The 17,405-nt window shown below is 38.3% G+C and overlaps 2 protein-coding genes and 1 long non-coding RNA gene across 3 annotated transcripts in view; 2 read left to right on the top strand and 1 right to left on the bottom strand.

Annotated features, from left to right (window-relative positions):
* Positions 1 to 8,824, top strand: part of raph1a (Ras association (RalGDS/AF-6) and pleckstrin homology domains 1a) — an 81,588-nt gene extending 72,764 nt beyond the window's left edge. Inside the window, 5 exon segments of the mRNA XM_051904901.1 lie at positions 482 to 592; positions 2,848 to 2,946; positions 3,049 to 3,169; positions 3,335 to 3,474; positions 5,246 to 8,824. Of these exon segments, the coding sequence (XP_051760861.1) occupies positions 482 to 592; positions 2,848 to 2,946; positions 3,049 to 3,169; positions 3,335 to 3,474; positions 5,246 to 7,363 (2,589 nt within the window). The 3' untranslated portion in view covers positions 7,364 to 8,824.
* Positions 8,629 to 11,295, bottom strand: LOC127518353 (secreted phosphoprotein 24). The gene is made up of 4 exons (XM_051904921.1): positions 11,244 to 11,295; positions 10,622 to 10,749; positions 9,543 to 9,668; positions 8,629 to 9,445 (listed from the first exon to the last, which is right to left on the bottom strand). The coding sequence occupies exons 1-4, from the start codon at positions 11,293 to 11,295 to the stop codon at positions 9,227 to 9,229; spliced, it is 525 nt and encodes a 174-aa protein (XP_051760881.1). The 3' UTR covers positions 8,629 to 9,226.
* LOC127518354 (uncharacterized) lies at positions 9,400 to 16,653 on the top strand. The gene is made up of 3 exons (XR_007931537.1): positions 9,400 to 9,465; positions 12,858 to 13,063; positions 15,807 to 16,653. It is a non-coding gene; the product is annotated as an uncharacterized LOC127518354 (long non-coding RNA).
* Positions 16,654 to 17,405: the final 752 nt, after the last annotated feature.

The raw sequence follows: 17,405 nt of genomic DNA, 5'->3' as shown, positions 1-17,405 counted from the left end.
TTGACAGCTGCTGCCCATCTGCATCTGATGCTTAACACATATGACTGTCTGACTCTACACAGAATCTCAGTGCTTCACAAAAAAGAACATTCAGGACTCTGTTTCATGCAATTCAACCCGTCTTTCCTGTTTCTATGCACTAATTCAATGGAACTTTCTGCAAATGTAGTGCTCCCCCTAGTGGATTCAACAGTGAAGTAACAATCATATCAATTTAGGTCTTTTTTATTCTTTTTGGCACAATATAAATAAATGAATAAATTAGACAGCAGGTCAACTGTGTGGCATTATTATGAAATAAATAATCATTCTGATAATAGTAAGCACATATGACACAAGCATATGAATATAGACAATACATATTTATACTTTGTATTGGGGCTATTACCTGCATTTCTTACAGGTTCATTTACAAAAACAAACAAACAAAAAAACTTATGTTCTAACATAGTTTTTGCCTGTTTTCCGGTGTCATCTGTAGGCTTCTAGAGACCTGGTTTGCTTCCTGCAGCTGGATCATGTTAATGTGTACTTGGGTCAGGACTACCGCAGCAAGTATAAAGCCCCAACTGACTACTGCATGGTCCTGAAGGTGAGTTACAGCAATCATCTTTGTACATTGTATCAGACATTCTATTTTAAGTAAGCAATAAGGTACGAGAGGCTGTGCTGTATCGTGAATAAGTCACGGCTGAAGGGCGTTGTTAGCCTGCAACCCCTTTTATAAAACGGTTACCACACAATACAAATATTAAAGCCAAAAATATGTAACAATGCAACTTTCATAAGGGAAACTCTTACTAAAAGTCTTCCCTCCACCGGAAAAAATAGTCCTTGACTTTGAACAGCAACAGAATTTACATTATTATGCTATTAGATGGCGGCAAAGACTGTCTTTATGATTGTGTCAGTCAGTAGCGAAGACTTTTACATTGAAAAGACTGAATTGTTGTGAACACGGAACAAGCCGTGTTTTATCATGAATAAAACGCTGCTATTGACCAATCAGAATCAAGGACAGGAACTAACCGTTTTATAAGCAGTTATAAACAGTGTGAAAGTTTTCATCCCTCATAGACCATTTGGGAGCAGATGTCACAGTTACGTCACTGCAGTTGCACACGCATTGTGTTGGCAGAAAACCAGTTGTAACAAGTGGAGGAAAATGAGCAAAATCCACAGAATAAGAGAAAAAATGTCACGTGCCTTTGGATGTCAGAAAAAAAATGCAAAAAAAATAATATATATTTTTATAGAAATCTGTTGTTGAAGATGCTCTTTGAAACTAAACACAGACGTGTATGATTGCAAACCACAGACTGGACTAATGAAACATGCGATGATTACTCTACTATTAAAGCATGAATTTGTAAACAATAGGTCATATGCAGTTCATTGGGTACATAATGTATTAGCCCTACAGTTATAGCATGAAATAATATTTAAACCTAGAACATTTTACATTGATAACATTTATACATAACATTTTTATCTCACAATACTTTTTTCTTGCAGTTGCTTAAATCTCCCAATTTGGACTTTATAACTCGCAATTGCAAGTTTATATCAAGCAAGTTTATAGGGGGAAAAAAACAGAATTACAGGGTATATAAACTAGCAATTCAAGAGGAAAAAAGACAAATAAGTTTATATGTCACAATTCTGATTTTTTATTATCAGAAATGTTAGATATAAACTTGGAATTGGGAAATAAAAATCTAAATTGTGAGATATACACTCAAAATCACCCTTTATATTCTTTTATTCTGTGGCTTCCATAGACTACTACTGCAGAACTGTCATTTTCTGTCACAGGTAGGCTCCGCCCTCAAAAACGTTATCGCTGTAAATACCCAAATGGTCTATTATCAGATGTCAGACACATTTTAGTCACTGTTTTGTTCTTGGAGAGGAAGAAGATCTTGCCATGCGTTCTTTAAAGCATTTACTAAAAAATGATTAAAGAGTCAATTGTAACTAGTAAAAAGTGGTAAAAAAAAAAAAAAAAAAAAAAGGCTTTTTGCTCTTGCATATCTCTAGACATTATCATAATCCTCTTGAATTTTCCAGATTTCCATTTGTCTGTATGGTTAAAACAGACAGCAGTAAGATGTTTTTTTGTCGGAAGACATTTGAAGTGCTGGGATCTGTAAAAGCCAGATCTCTGTCTGCATTGCAATTTACAGTTCTGGACTGAACAACATATTTTTTCAGTTTGTGCAGACACCCTCGGAGGGAAATCAAAGCCACAGAAGTGAGACAAACATAAATATAGACTCTTTTTGGTCAGTGTTTGGCTTTCTTTTGGCGTAACATTTATCCACTATAACTTCTCTGACCTTAGTCTCATGTAGCCAGATTTTTGAGGACAGCATAAAGGGTTTACCACATTGCAGTTTATTCTTGTGAAGAACTGCCTATTTAGACAGAAAGAGTCTGTCTGACAAATGACCAAACACAATTTTTTTGTTGTTTTTACAACATTTAGAGATGGGTTTATCCAAAATGGTTGACACCACAATAATATACCAGCATGGAAAATCTCATATGAAAAATGACACAGCATCATTCAGCAACTAGCGGTATAGAAAACACAGACATTTGACAACCCTGACTGTAGCTTATTGCATAAAAGCCAGTCAATCAGTTTGAAACTTTTTTTTAGGTAATGCCTGCCAGTTTTGTGTGAAATATGTCTGTGGGTGAGCCAGCTGATTATAGTTTGATACATGGAAATGTGCTGATGTGTCTATAACTGATATAAGGATATGAAACTATTGCTATATGCGTTCCACAAAGGCAATGAAATGCATCAGTATAGATAATGTCTCCGTTGTCCTCACACAGCACCCTCAGATTCAGAAGAAATCACAGTACATCAAGTATCTGTGCTGTGACGATGTCAGAACACTGCATCAGTGGGTTAACGGAATACGCATTGCCAAGGTAATATTTTGTTTTGGTGTAAATGTGTATAATGTAATATGTATGTATAGTATGTGTATAATGCTAGGTTTTGTGGCTGAATCTATGTGATTTCTAATGCAGTATGGGAAGCAGCTGTATGTGAACTACCAGGAAGCTATGAGACGCACAGAGGCTGCTCATGATTGGTCCTCCCTGTCCAGTTCCAGTATCAAGTCTGGTTCTAGCTCCTCCAGTCTACCAGGTAAGATCAGTAGTGCACCAGCAGAAATACAGGTAACCTGAGATATGAGGCAGTACTTGATGTTTAACAGGCTTTTTTGTATTGTTGTCTATGAGACAGATTATCGGGTTTCTATGTTTGTGTCTTTACTCAACTTTTGATTCATTTATACTTTCATGCCTACAGAATCTCAATCCAACCACTCCAGCCAATCAGACAGTGGTGTGTCAGAGACTACGTCCTCTGGTCATGTGCGCTCTCAGAGTGTGGTCAGCTCCATCTTCTCTGAGGCCTGGAAGAGAGGCAATCAGGCAGATGAACCCAAGGTGACCATTGAAGAACTTTATTTTAAATCTTTACTTGCTCTGCTTCGTTCCACTTCTGTTTCTTCATCATGGTGTCATTGTTACGTATCCTAATCCATTTGAAAAAATCTGTTGTTTGCAATATTAGACAGTATTATACAGTATGTAAGATATAAGGTACAAGAGGCCATGCTGCATTGTGAATTCAGTCATGGCTGAAGGGCATTGTTAGGAACAACAAAAAAGTATGTTAGTTTGTATATATAGTCACACTAAAACCTTAAAGAACATAAACACATACACCAAACAAAAAGAAAACAAGGAGGTTTGTTTGGTTTGATGGTGTCAGTGTTTTAATTATAGTTCCCATTTACTCTGATTTAACTGACCCTTCACAAAGACCCGCCCCCCCTTAGTTACTGTTGCTTTGTCCGACAAGCCATGGCGCTGTCACGCCACACAGAGTGAAAAATACATCACGGAGCAAAGAGGATACTGACAACGCGTCGACAGACAAGACAGAGCAGGTTACTTATGATATTAAACAATGTCCCAGCTTTCAAATTGTGTGTGTGTTTTTTTTTTTTTAAGAAATTCATACAATAAAAACTGTTTTGTGGCTCTTTAATGTGTCGTGACAGATTGCTGTAGTGCCTCAGCTCAAGCGGCTCGTGAACCAATCATCTCTTCCTACTAGTTAATTTATAGCATCAAATAAACATGAATGAACATCAGAAGGAATGTTGTTTAAAATGCGGAAAGACGTAAATACACACCATTTTTCAAGTTCAAGTCCACTGAGGTTAATCTTCTAACTTATGACTGCTTTGTCGGACAAAATGGCGGATTCGGCGTTATGATTGGTTAGATCGCTTGTCAATCAAACTCCCAGTGAAGGGTCAATTAAAATGATGTCAGTGGAATTTGTTAAATTAGGATATGACATCACATTGTCAGCTACTTTCAAGTGTCAAATTTAATTACTCAGAGGACAAGGGAAATCTGAGTCACAATTGTGGGACACTGAACTCATGTCACACTGTCCCCAGTTATATTACTTGTTAATTGGTCCCCTCTCTGTTTGTCTACCCAGGATGAGAATGTCAAGTCTGGAAAGGCTATACACTGGTGGGGATTGAGGTTAGGGGTGTGGAAAAACCTCACACTCTAGCCCTTTATATGTTATATAATCCTCACATGTGAACCTCTAAAGCAACTAACCACTGATATGATGTGTGTGGCGGGCGGTTCATCTTAGTTGTTTTTGTGAATGTTGGGTAATTGGGGACTGGTGTGAGACACCTTCAGTAATAGTTTGTGTTAACTCTTAACAGACAGTGCACTGGTGTTGTATTGAATAACATGTTACTTAATGGTTGGAGTGTTTTGGTTTGGTGTGTGTTATCAATGGGAGATATTCTCAGAGAAGGTAAGCACAGCAGGAAACAGGATAACTCCTGTTTTGTGATGCACACACTGAATTGCTGTTGTTATAATTGGTGATTTTATGATTGAACTCTACATCTCAATGAACCGATTTTGTAAGAACAAAAGCGTCTGAGTTTGGAAGACCAGATCTCAATACTAACAGTTCTTGGTTCCTCCCATAAGACTTTATAACATTTCCCATAACATTTCATGTCATTTCAATCTTTTAATTGCACTGTCTGCTGAATATCTTCTTGCACATTACTAATACATATGTATCATTCAAAAATGTAAAATCAATGTCAAAAAAATCTCATTCATACTCCTGTTCTAATTGATTGATTTTTTTTTGTTATATCCACAGATGAGAATGGATGGCCCACCAACACACCCTGCTAGAGCCTCTTACCCTCTACAACTTCCCCAACTACCCCAGTCTATCCAGTCTCGTAGCAGCTACAGCGGTGTGTCCCCAGTGTCCCCTACCTCACCCCCATCTCCACCACCGCCGCCTCCACCACCTCCCCCGCTCCCCAACCCCACGCACCACTCAACTCCAATTAAGTTCACTAAATACAGCACCCTTGCTAGGCTGCAAAACATCTCCCAGGCTCCAAATCATTACAAACAGACCCCCTTATTGGTAGTACAGCAGCAAACTACTCCCCCAACGCCACCCTCACAGTGTCTCAAACCGGTTATGAATAATTTGGCAGAAACTGCCAGCAGTCCTCCTCCGCCCCCACCACCACCACCTCCTCCAGAGATGCCAGTGCCAGGGTCAGCCATGGCGGTGTTGAAGCACGCCCCTCTCAGCCCCCACTATGCTCCGCCTCCACCTCCAGAGGATGACCAGCTGCCACTTCCATCTCACCTACACAGTAATGGTTACTTGCCTCCACCACCACCCCCAGAACAGTTAAAATACCCACCTCCCCTCAGCACCAATGGGCTCCAGCAGTTCTTAGCTCAGAAGTTCCCTAATATGGCCTATGACTTCTCATCTGTCCAGCAAGATGAAGAGCCTCCACCACCTCCGCCAGTGTGTTTCTCTCCACCACCTCAGCAGTCAGGTCCACCTGCCCCTCCTAAAACCTTCACTGGTGGGTTTCCACCCCAAACAGCTCCAAAACCTGGCCTTGGCATTTCCCCTGTTTCCCCTGTGCCCCCTTCTCTGTCTCCAACTCCTCAGGCCACCATGAAGAAACAGCAGAGCCTGTCCAGTGGTCACAGTCCCAATCAACCTCCACCGACACTTCCCAAGCAATATAGCCTTTCTTCCAAAGCTCCATCTGTATCTGCCCCCATCTCTCCCACCCAATCGCTGGTAAAGCAGATTGTAAACCAGTTCCCTGACACTATTGATGGATCCAAATGTCCCATATCTCCTCCTGTGGTAAAAACCAAACCAAAATGGCAGCCAGGAGGGCAGGCTCAACCACAATCTCCTGAATTTCCTCCACCTCCACCAGAGAGCACCCTTGAATTCCCTCCACCTCCTGCTCCAAGCCCACCTCCTGCCCCACAGTCTTCTGGCAAGGTGGGATCACCAATCAAGAAGTCCCCATCAACATCATCAAATTCTTCTACTGGTTCAGCAGGGAAGAAGCCCCCTCCAACCCCACAGCGCAACTCCAGCATCAAGTCCACTTCTTCGGTTGAGTACCAGGAGTCCAAGAAAGTGGAGGATCTGGTCAGCATGTTTGCCCAAACTAGTCAAGCCCCACCCAGTTCCTTTTCAACTCCATCCTCTACAACAGGATCACCTTCCAAGGACTCTTTTGCAGGACCTCGGGCACCACCAAAACCAGGCAAGATTAACTTGGCTAATCTGCCACTGGCTATCCAGGGGAAGCAAGGTCAATATCTCCAGTCCAGCTCAGACTTCCCCTCTCCTCCTCCGGAGTGTGAATTTCCTCCTCCGCCGCCAGACTCGGAACTCCTGCCTCCTCCACCTCTCCCATCAGAACTGCACACTGGGGCTCCCAAAGTAGCCGTGGTGAACCCTCAACCCCAACATTCCTCCAGCTCCACATCCTCATGGAAGCAGAGCTCCTTAAAGAAAGCACTGCCTCCAACTATGCACCGCCGCAGCAGTGGCCCCCCTGAGCCACTTGCCCTTTCTCCACCTCCTCAACAGATGCCTCTGTCCTCTTTTAACTCTCAGATCCCACCAACTTCCCCCAAGGCCAATCTGTCCATCCAGCCCAACTTTCTGGAAGACCTCAACAGAACTCTCAAAAGGAAGTCCATGACTCGACATGGCTCCCTCACCTCCTCACGAATCTCAGCCAAGCTGGAGCCAGTAGCCACCATGGACGATATGGCCCTTCCGCCCCCTCCTCCAGAGCTGCTGCTGGGACAGCAGAAAAAGGGCGGATACATGAGCGCCAACATCTCAGGCTATGCAACATTACGGCGGGGTCCTCCGCCGGCTCCACCCAAACGGGACCAAAACACTAAACTGACAAGCGAGTGGTAGATGGGACAATGTGCCGAGTATGGATATGCTACTCTCCTTTTCCACTCTGTTTATCTTCAACGGCTGAAACGTCTGCATTAAAATAATACTCATTTTAACCCCAGATTATAACCACAGTATGAAAAAGCCAAACCATCTATAACATAAGCTTCTCTGCGTGTTTGTGCCGCTTTGCTATTAAGTGTAGCAGATATACAAAAATTCTGAGAAAAAGAGACTGACGTTGTTATTATAGGTACTGCATGGACACTGCTGTGAGGAAAGGGGATAATGTATATGTATATTAAAATATATATGTGGAACTCTGGGGTGGGAGGGAACTTGTACTTTTTTTATATGAAATTATTTAATACCTGAAATATATTCTTATTTTAAAGTTTAGTTTTGAAACCCTTGACTGTAAACGTTAAACGTGAATAGAAAATCAGGGTTGTTGAACCGATGCTTGTGTGTGTGCGTGCGCGCATTTTGTCTGAGTGATTTGGTTGATCCACTCTCAGAAAAATAGCGAGGGCCTGGTAAAAATGCCGCCCTTACTTGTCATTAGATGTGCAAATCCCGATGTGGGAATTGCACTTGTGTAGCATACATTCTAAATGAAGTATTCTACCAAATTTTCCACATTTAATTTAAATGGTTTTGAACCTTCCACTAAAATGTCAAGAAAGAAAAAACAACTATCATTGTTATTGATAAATCTTATGTTGTGTCGCTGTGGACCCTTACTTTTCTTGAAGATGTCCAAATGTTAGACAAGGATGAAAATGAGCCTGTTACCACTTGAGTACATCTTGAGTTTTGAGTAACTGGTCTGTGTGTGGAATCGGATGTGCTGTCTGTTTATATTGGTTACACTGCTATCTATCTGTACATACAGCTGCAGTTCCTGACTTTATCAATGTGCGTTAGCTCTGCATGGGTGAAACACACAGTAGGAAGTGATGTTGTTCTCCTTATTTTGACCTCTGTCTACATACAGTGCTGTATTAAAGTGTCACATATCTGGAACATCTATCTCTCATGTCACAGAAATGTCAAAATGTACTGACATTAATTTAGCATGCATGCTTCCATTGTATGGTTTGCCTAAGATTGCACACTTTGTTGGGTTTTAGGATCATAGCCACAAAATAAAAGGTGTCATGTCAAGTTTGCTTGACTTACAATGCAAAAAAAAAAAAAAAAAAATTCACTGTGTGCCTACTCTCATTGTCATCCATTTAGCAAACTTGAATGTGTAGGTTGAGAAAATATGTACCTGTTGGTTTTGCATCTCCAAAAAAATCCTTCTGTTTTGAAAGGCTAAGCAATGAAATATAGGAACAGATACATTTCTCTTTACAGAGAGGAGTACAGAGCTAATGCTGTTTCTTAAAGTCAGGAACCTTTAGTAAAATAAATGGGGAAGTAAATGTCTGTTACATTTAAACTGAACAATATAAATGTGTAAATCACACAGAATGTTGTCCAAGTTCTTGTTATTTTGATGGGAATTTATCATACAATTAAAAGCTTATTATGGTAAATCCTCTGATTTACAATGAATAACAATGATAGAAAACTCTTCATAATGCGTGTATACGGTTTTAAAATATACACTTAAGTGTTGCATAATTTTATGTGAGTGATTAAACTGTAAAAGAATGTTCCTTGGGCGGTAATCAAGAGATCACAGCTATACCACAGCAATTAACTACTAAACATTTAATTTCATTACAGTTCATGTGTGTTTACCACAGAAATGTGCACAGAGATAAGGAGTTGATTGAAAATGCATCTTGTTTAAAGCTCAACAAAGGTTATTGCTTTATTTGAAGCATCAACTGGGGGTCTGTCTGTCTGTTTTAATCACGTTTTATGAAATCAAAGCAGTAATCTGGAACAGTCCAACTTTCCTTGACATAGAATTATTCCTGGAGAGAAAAAGCCCAGTGGAGCCTGTCCTGTGCCCCGGAGAATGACCTCTTCACTGCTGGACTCTGAGCTGGACCCAAGTGCAGCTGTATCAGCAATACAACTGATGCCCAGAGGAGCTACAGACATGCTGCCAACACGCGCGAGACTCGAGCACGATTCCTCAGACTTGAGACAGAGAAGAAAAGGTGAGAAATATCTTAGTACGATATTAGTGAATGGTATGTCTGACCTGTAACAGGGAGCGAGTTAAGAGTGCTCTTACCGCAAAACGTCCACGTTTGAAAAGGCAACTATGCATGTATGTTCTCCTGGCGTATTTCAGACAGACTGTCTCCTTTATTCCGAAATCAAGCAGGATATCATACGTATTTTGACGTACCAGTGTGATCTTCGAGGGCAAAGATCAGAAGAGTCTGTCACTTAAACCATTAATGTTTGATTACACAGCCGTCAACACTTTAAACGTATCGTTAACATTTAGTACATTAGCAAACTTAATTAGACTCATTTTGAATGTATTTTAGCATTATATAAATCACTCGAAACTTCCTTCTCTGCAGTAGCTTTCACATAAATTATGGCGACTTTCTAATTATTTGTTCATTTAGTCATTAGCTAGGCTATAACGCATTAAACGCTTTGAATTTATGCATTAAATGCCTGGCACGCAAAATAAAAATAGAAAATACTCGTCTTGAAATTGTAAGAAGTGACAAACTCAAACAGTGGGCTGCATTTTTAACAAAGTTGGAGTTAAAATTAACTGAGATACGCCTTGCCAGATGTGTAAAATAATAAATAAATAAATAAGGATGGAGCTTATTGATGTCACTAAGAACTGTTGTTGAGTGTGCAAGGAAAAGTGTGACGATTGTTTACACTTTTGTATCATATGGATTTGGATTTGGTGAGTGAATAATTAAAGAATGATCGTTTTTGTTCGAATTATTCTTTTAGTGAGTATTAAATGAAAAGTTCACCCCAAAATTAAAAGTCTGTCATAATTTAGCCTCATGTCGTTCCAAACTTGTGGACTAAAAAACAATGGAAGTCAATGGGAACCCAAACTGTTTAGTTACCAACATTCTTCAAAATATATATATATATATATTTTTTATGTTCCACAGAAGAAGAAAAAAATGCGGGTTAGTAAATGATGACAATTTTATGTGAACTACCGCTGGTTTTGTTGAGTTGAACTATATTTATATAACCACTAGATGGCGGTATGCTACTATGTGAAACTGCTTGACCACTTTGACTGAGAGGATTCCTGAAGCTGCAAATTACACATAAATAAACTCTTTTTTTTTCTTTAAAAATAAATGTGTATATTATTACCTGCTGGACCACTCTTCTAGTTGGCCTGTGCAGGTTGAAATTGCTGGACTGCCTGTTGACTCCATCAACAGAAACCTTCAATGCCAGGTTAGCCATAGGACTGAAGTTATATCCTAACCAAAGGTGTCCTGTTTAATGAAAGTAAATTTTTACACTCCATCGTAACGTTCACTAATTCAATCTGTTTGTTGATGACATATGTACTCTACTGTTCAAATATTTGGGGTTGGTATGATTTTTAAATGTTTTTTGAAAAAAGACGAAGGCTGCATTTATTTAATAAAAAGTATTTATTTCAAATAGAAATCTTTTGTAACATTGTCTTTTTGTCACTTTTGATCAATTTAATACGTATTAATTTCTTCAAAAAAAGTGTACTAACCCTAAACTTTTGAACAGTAGTGTACATTGCAAATATCAAAATATCTGTATATTTTCAAGACATTACTTTTTGAATGTGCAATAATAATCTGTTAAGCACTATGTTAATGCCTTCTTCAAGCTATTGTAAAGTGTTGCTAAACAACTGAGATCATGACTATGTATATTATAAGCATTTACAGTGATCCTATATTTAGATCCTCATCTTATAAACCTGATTAAATCATGAATGTTTTCGTACCTGAGACACAGCAACACTGAAAGAAGAACAGCAGAATGAAGGTTGATGTCATTTTCTCTTTACTTTCTATTCCTTTGGTAACTCACTACTGCTGTTCTTTCTATGGGAATATATTTTCTTTCACTGCAATCTTCCAGAGATGCGATGTTACAAGCCCTGCCTTGGATTTAACCACAAATGAAATGCTTTTGCAGTTTTAATTAAGCTCTTCATAGTACCTGAGGACATTGTGGTTTACAGTATGAAAATGCTAGATGATTATTTCACAATGTCTGTAATACGATCTACATGGCGGTTAATAAGAGGGCTTTAGGGAGCTTGTGCACCTTGATTGTGTATCAGGCACATGCATAGATGCTTCACAGAGGCTTCTCACTGCAGAGCCATTAGGTGTGCTCGACTTAAAGCAGCACTGCGCAGACCGATAGTTTTAGGGATAAAATTACGTCCATTACGTCCAGAGAGGGCAAGTACACATGGCTGAGGCCTGCAGAACGGGGCAGGGTTGAACCTGAACCTGAATGCGTATTGGGTTTCCTTTTTAATGTGTCTGCATTGTATAATGAAATTAAATAACCAGTGTTTGTATCAGGTTGCCAAAGTGTGACAATGCCACAAGGCTGCTATTATCGTTAATAAAGTTAATATCCTTCGTTGATAAGTCTGCTCTTGGCAGCGTAAGTGCACCCATGATAAGAAAGCTCACCAGTGGCCCTTAGTCGTGGCTGGGTTTATTACAATATGTAAACAATTAATTTTATGTAAATAAAAGACAAGTAGCCTATGACATTTTGCGCTTGTGCAGACGCGGCGAGGATAAACCAGGCTTTATGCATGAGACGCTGCAAAAGACATGAGTGCAATTCAATTAAGGAGAATGCAATAAAGTTTTTTTCAGCAATGCCAACATTTTTTTTTTTATGCGTTTCCAAAAATATTGACTCACCTGCACTCTTTGCACTTCACATTATTGTCATATACATCAAAGTACCAAAAACTATGGTATTACCATGGTGTTTTGGACACGATTCTCTGATTGGCTCAATAGTCTTTCATAGGCTACATGATTAGAAATGTGTTCATAATAATTCATAATAATGTTAGACTGAGCTCTTAACTATTTTAGGTCGATCTTACTTGTGTCGCATTAGAAACCTTTGTTTTTACTGGAGTAATATTTTATTAGTGTTTCTCTACTCTAAAGTACAGGGTTTGTGTACATGTGTCCACCACGAATAAGCATTTCATAATTAATTTCTCTTGCCATTGTGGGATGTAGGCTAATGATGTATTGTCTGTGCATTATAGTGAAAAAGCATTATAGTGTTTCCCTACTGTCCACCACAGTCAGTGACCCTCAGTATGTGTGTGTGTGTATATATGTTAAAGCACTGTTATCTAATGTTCAGACATGTGCCTTATTTGTTACACTGTTAATTTAAGTTTAAGTTATGCTATAATATTTTCTTATTATTTTGATGATTTTATTGTTATTTTATGATGTATGTATTCCAAGCTTTGGCAATATTGTATTATTTACAGTCATGCCAGTAAAGCAATTTTGAATTTGAAGACAGCTCCTAACACATGTACTATCATGTATGCCTATGATAGACGACTGAGCCAATCAGAGTAAAAGGCGCCGCCCCAAGTTCAGCCCCGCCCCGATCTGCAGGCTGCAGCCAGGTGTACTTGGCCAGAGAGGGGGTGGTGGAAGTGAAGCTCCACCCTTTAGCTCAAGCGGCACGAGCCCAACTTCTACATCCCTCGACATGGCCACCACGCAAATCGAGTGACCTGCATTCACTGGTGACAGCAAGGTAACGATACTGTTGTTTACCCCAAGTTGTTTGCCAATGCTGTCAGATTAAACCACTGTTAAAATATCTACATAAAGCCACTTAGTCAATAGCCTAACAGAAAGCAAGCGAGTCTGGCGTTGGCGTCCTACACGTGCAGGGTCGGAAATGCTACCTGACCTAAATTAATAAGAATTTCCGCAAAATTCAAGATATGAATTGTCCCAGTATGAGATTTTGTCTTTTATGTTTATATCATATGATATAGTTAGCAATATCTCACGCAAACGCCCTGTTTTTCCTAAAATCAGCACAATGTTTTAAGTTCAGTAAACAAAAAGCTGATATTAGAATTTTTAAACACAGTAATGTCAGTTTTGACTTTTTGCTAAATTTCACCAACTAAACAAAGCATAACAGCGTCTCCCTGCAACACATTGGTGTTCAGTTCATGAATAAATCGGTCACCTACTGGCGGTATTGGTTTCATATAAAATTATCATATAGAGAAAAGTATGATTTATTTATTTTTTCCATTTCATATGTCTATATTATTCAAAATTTTACATTTAAAACACTAATCTCATACCATTATTCATGCAACTATAAGTGGAATGTAAATACACCTAAATAGTATTAGTATAGGCTAATAATAATAATAGTGAGCATGGTTATTTATTTTAGACCACTAAAGCATGTTTTGCTTGTTGTTGCTTGTTCTTATAATAGCACATATATATATATATATATATATATATATATATATATATATATATATATATATAAGCCCATTTTCTAGAAATCTGTTGAGTATTAGACATCTCCATGAGTGTCTGGTAAAGTCTACAGCAGAGGTCTTCAACCCTGCTCCTGGGGACCCACTGAGTGCCTCTCAATCAGCTCCCTATAGCTCATAAACTTGTTAGTCAGTATATCGTGTGAATCTGGGCTCTGGTAAGGACCTTGGCTCACTACACATTGGGACAGTATGTTATTTTATAGTAATTATGAGAGGGGTGCCTTTTTTCTCGCTTTGAGCACCCGCCCCCACTAAAATGTCTGTGTATGGCCCTGTTGAACTACTGAACTTACCTTTTTTTTAAAAATCAAAAGCACTATTATACGTAATATAATTTCACTGCTTGGTTCATCATATTAAATCGATAGACACTTTGCCTAATTTAATGTCAACAGTTATTAATTTTTCACTTTTTACTCAGGGGATCTTTCCCAAAGTGTGTTTGTTTTTGAGTGTAAATTTCAGCATATTTTTAAATGTCTTTAATTAAAAAAAAAAAGAGAGCTATTGAACATTTTTATCTTTATTCTCCACACAAAAAGGACAGTTCTTTGAACAGACATTTATAATAAAATGCCTCAGTAGCAAGGCATGTTTTCACACTATATGGGGGCGTTTTTCCACATTGGAACCTACCATTACAATTTTCGTATAATCGCTAGGACAGATTTCTCAATACTTGGGTCACTTTTTCAAACCTCTTCACACAGTTCTTCTTACCAATGTTCAATTTGGCACAGCAATAAATTTCACATTCAAAACACACTAAAACTAACAAAACACTTCACACAAATCTCCAGTCAACTCATTCTTCCACAACACTAGCAACAAACACACTGAGCTAAAAACAACTGGTAGCATTATACAATGATTTCTAATGCAAAATTTCTTTACAAAAAAGAATGACAGACAGAACACTGTTTAAAATTCACTGCCGTATATATTACATTGTCCATGTTTAAATTACAGTACTAAACTGTATAGTTGGTAATCAAATGGTGCAGGTGTTCAGCTACATCTGATTGTTTTGATAGTATTTCATTTTTTAAATTTGGAATATATTTCAGTATGGCATTACTGAAGCAATGTAGCAAATTGCTCTCTTGTTCAGTTTTGTTAGGACTTAAACTTAAGTTAAAAAAAAAAAAAAGGTGTAATTTGAAAGATGTAGTCACTGAATGTATTTTATGCCAAAGCAATGATAAATGATCCACAGTTTATCCCACACACACTGATGTTGTGCTCACCGTGTGAAGAGATTTGAAAAGTGACCTAAGTATTGAGAAGTGCTAGAGACTAAATAGACTAGCATACTATTATATAAAATTAATTATATAAAATATAAAACGAAATGTTAAAGGTAACAATTGTTTTGTGTGACAGATATAATTAATAACTTGTGTTAAATTACAACATAAAACACATGACAGCATGCCTCAACCTGATTTATGAACAAAACCCTTATTCTGGGACTGTTTTTCTAGTATAGTATAGTAAACTCTTATCTGAATGCATGCTAGTGTGGTTTTATTGTTTCCACTTGTTACCCAGGTTATAGCAAAAGTATGGCAATAATGTAGTTATAATATCATCCTGATTTAAAACCGACATACAAAACCACACCTAGAGAAACACATTTTACACAAGTATACTGACAAGCATTTTCTCCTAAAACTTCTGATAAACAGCACTGCTCATTTGAGATCTTGTTCTCACAACAGAGACACTTTTCACAGAATTGAGCTTTGATTTGCACAGATCTCACACAAATACTCACTTCTTTTTCTTTTTTTTTTCCCCTTGTGTAGTTGCAGTTTTTGCTGTAAGGACACGATGTATCCTTAGAGCAAAATAAAAAATGATATAGCACTATATAAAGATGTGGAAGAGATCTAAATATGTTAATTAAAGATATAGTGGTTGGAGCGTCACAGCAGAATAACTGCTCTTCTTCTGTCTCTGCAGCTAACAGCCTGTGGGCGTCTGAGTGCAAACCTCCAGCAATCTTACGTACGTCTCAAGCCATCTGGACCCCTGTTCACTGCCAAGTTATGTAAGTCTGAAAAAGAACATGGCGTCTATCCCAAACACTGAGCTCAACGCCATCTGAGATGACATTTCACTATCAACTCCCCTCAACACACATTCATCAATACACAGTATGGAAAGAAGTCAGAAACAGAAAGCTTATGGTCAACGCAAATTTTCACTTTTGTATCTGGACCTATACGGCTATGTCTGATGAATAAACATGAAACATTTCTTTTAAGAAAGCAATGAAAATATGCTGTTTTGGAGCGATCAGGCACAATTTACATGAAAATTACTAATACTGGGAAGGAACCGGTTCACACATTTAGTTTCATCGTCTCACACTGACGTCCATACTTTTATTTAGTTATATACACATATTTGCACACCATATTGAGTTAATGGGCTTTAATCGGTTACAAAAATCACTATTTATGTTAAAATAGAAATATTTGTCATCTCTCTATGGTGTTTGCAGTGATGTGCTTTCAGACCGAGGTAAAACCCTCTGAACTTCACATTTTGCCAGGTATTATTGTCGGGTAGAGTGAGGGATTCACTCAGCTGGCTCTACCCCGCTTTAAAGAACCTCCATCTGTAAGATTCAGATTCAGTTTCATTATGGAGGTAACATAATAAAGTCAATGATTTTAGGACCTGCAAAATGGTTTTAGTAGCTGGAAAGAAAAAAAAAAAGATCAGTGATTGTCAAATAGTAGCTTATACACGTTTCAATAACATTACAAAAATGGCACAATATTTAGCATAAACATTTATAGAGCACCCAGATTAATACTGTAATGTTTGGACATTGTCCATGTCACATGAAAGTCTTAAACTGGGTATACGAGGGATCAAGAACAAAAGTGTAATGAATAACTAATTAAATACAGGGTTCCCACACTTTTTTTATCAGTCGATTTACAGTACAGGATACTTTTTTTTTTGTGATTTTTCTATTTTTTGGATGTGTCAGGTACTTACCAGGTACATACTTAAAGTACTTAGTGCTTCCCACACATAGACTTTACATGGGTGGGCTGTTATTAAAGGGTATATTAAAGGCTGCCCAGGTATAATCTACATTTTTGCTTTTATTATTTTATCCTCTACTTTTTTCGGCCGGGATAATGAAACCATCGGCGTTCGATTTAAAGGCCGTTCATGTTGCATCCAAAAACGCGTGAAAAACGCCGGCTGCGCCACTTTCTCCTCTTTTCAAAAGCGCTCATTGCTAAGCAATCATGATCCACATTCTCAATGAAGATGAAGTTGTAGCAACAAATAAATGGATTTCCTGCATGTTTGTGTAATCATGTTCGTTCCACATTGCATTTATAAAAGCAGTTGGCCACATCCAGAAAAATGAATGGATCTCTATGGGTCCTCTGCTGGATGTACATGGTAATTACACTTTAAAAAAAAAATGTATTTCTTACAGATTTCTCTAACCAGCAGATGGCAGAATTCTGCCCCTAACAGATCAATATCCAGAAACAACTCGTTTAATTTTGAGCATCATTGAAGTGTATT

This window comes from Ctenopharyngodon idella, chromosome 9, assembly GCF_019924925.1.
Source record: "Ctenopharyngodon idella isolate HZGC_01 chromosome 9, HZGC01, whole genome shotgun sequence".
NCBI classification, from domain to species: Eukaryota; Metazoa; Chordata; class Actinopteri; order Cypriniformes; family Xenocyprididae; genus Ctenopharyngodon; species Ctenopharyngodon idella.
Note: the sequence above shows the minus strand (reverse complement) of the source record. Positions and strands in the feature narration are given on the sequence as shown.

Bases quoted from the DNA above. Each gene is read 5' to 3' on its own strand.
- LOC127518353 (XM_051904921.1), bottom strand. From the start codon at position 11,295: ATGACATCAACCTTCATTCTGCTGTTCTTCTTTCAGTGTTGCTGTGTC. The intron at 10,750-11,243 runs GTACGAAAACAT...TTCATTAAACAG, and splicing joins TCAGTGTTGCTGTGTCTCAG to GACACCTTTGGTTAGGATAT. The intron at 9,669-10,621 runs GTAATAATATAC...TTGCCCTCGAAG, and splicing joins CTAGAAGAGTGGTCCAGCAG to ATCACACTGGTACGTCAAAA.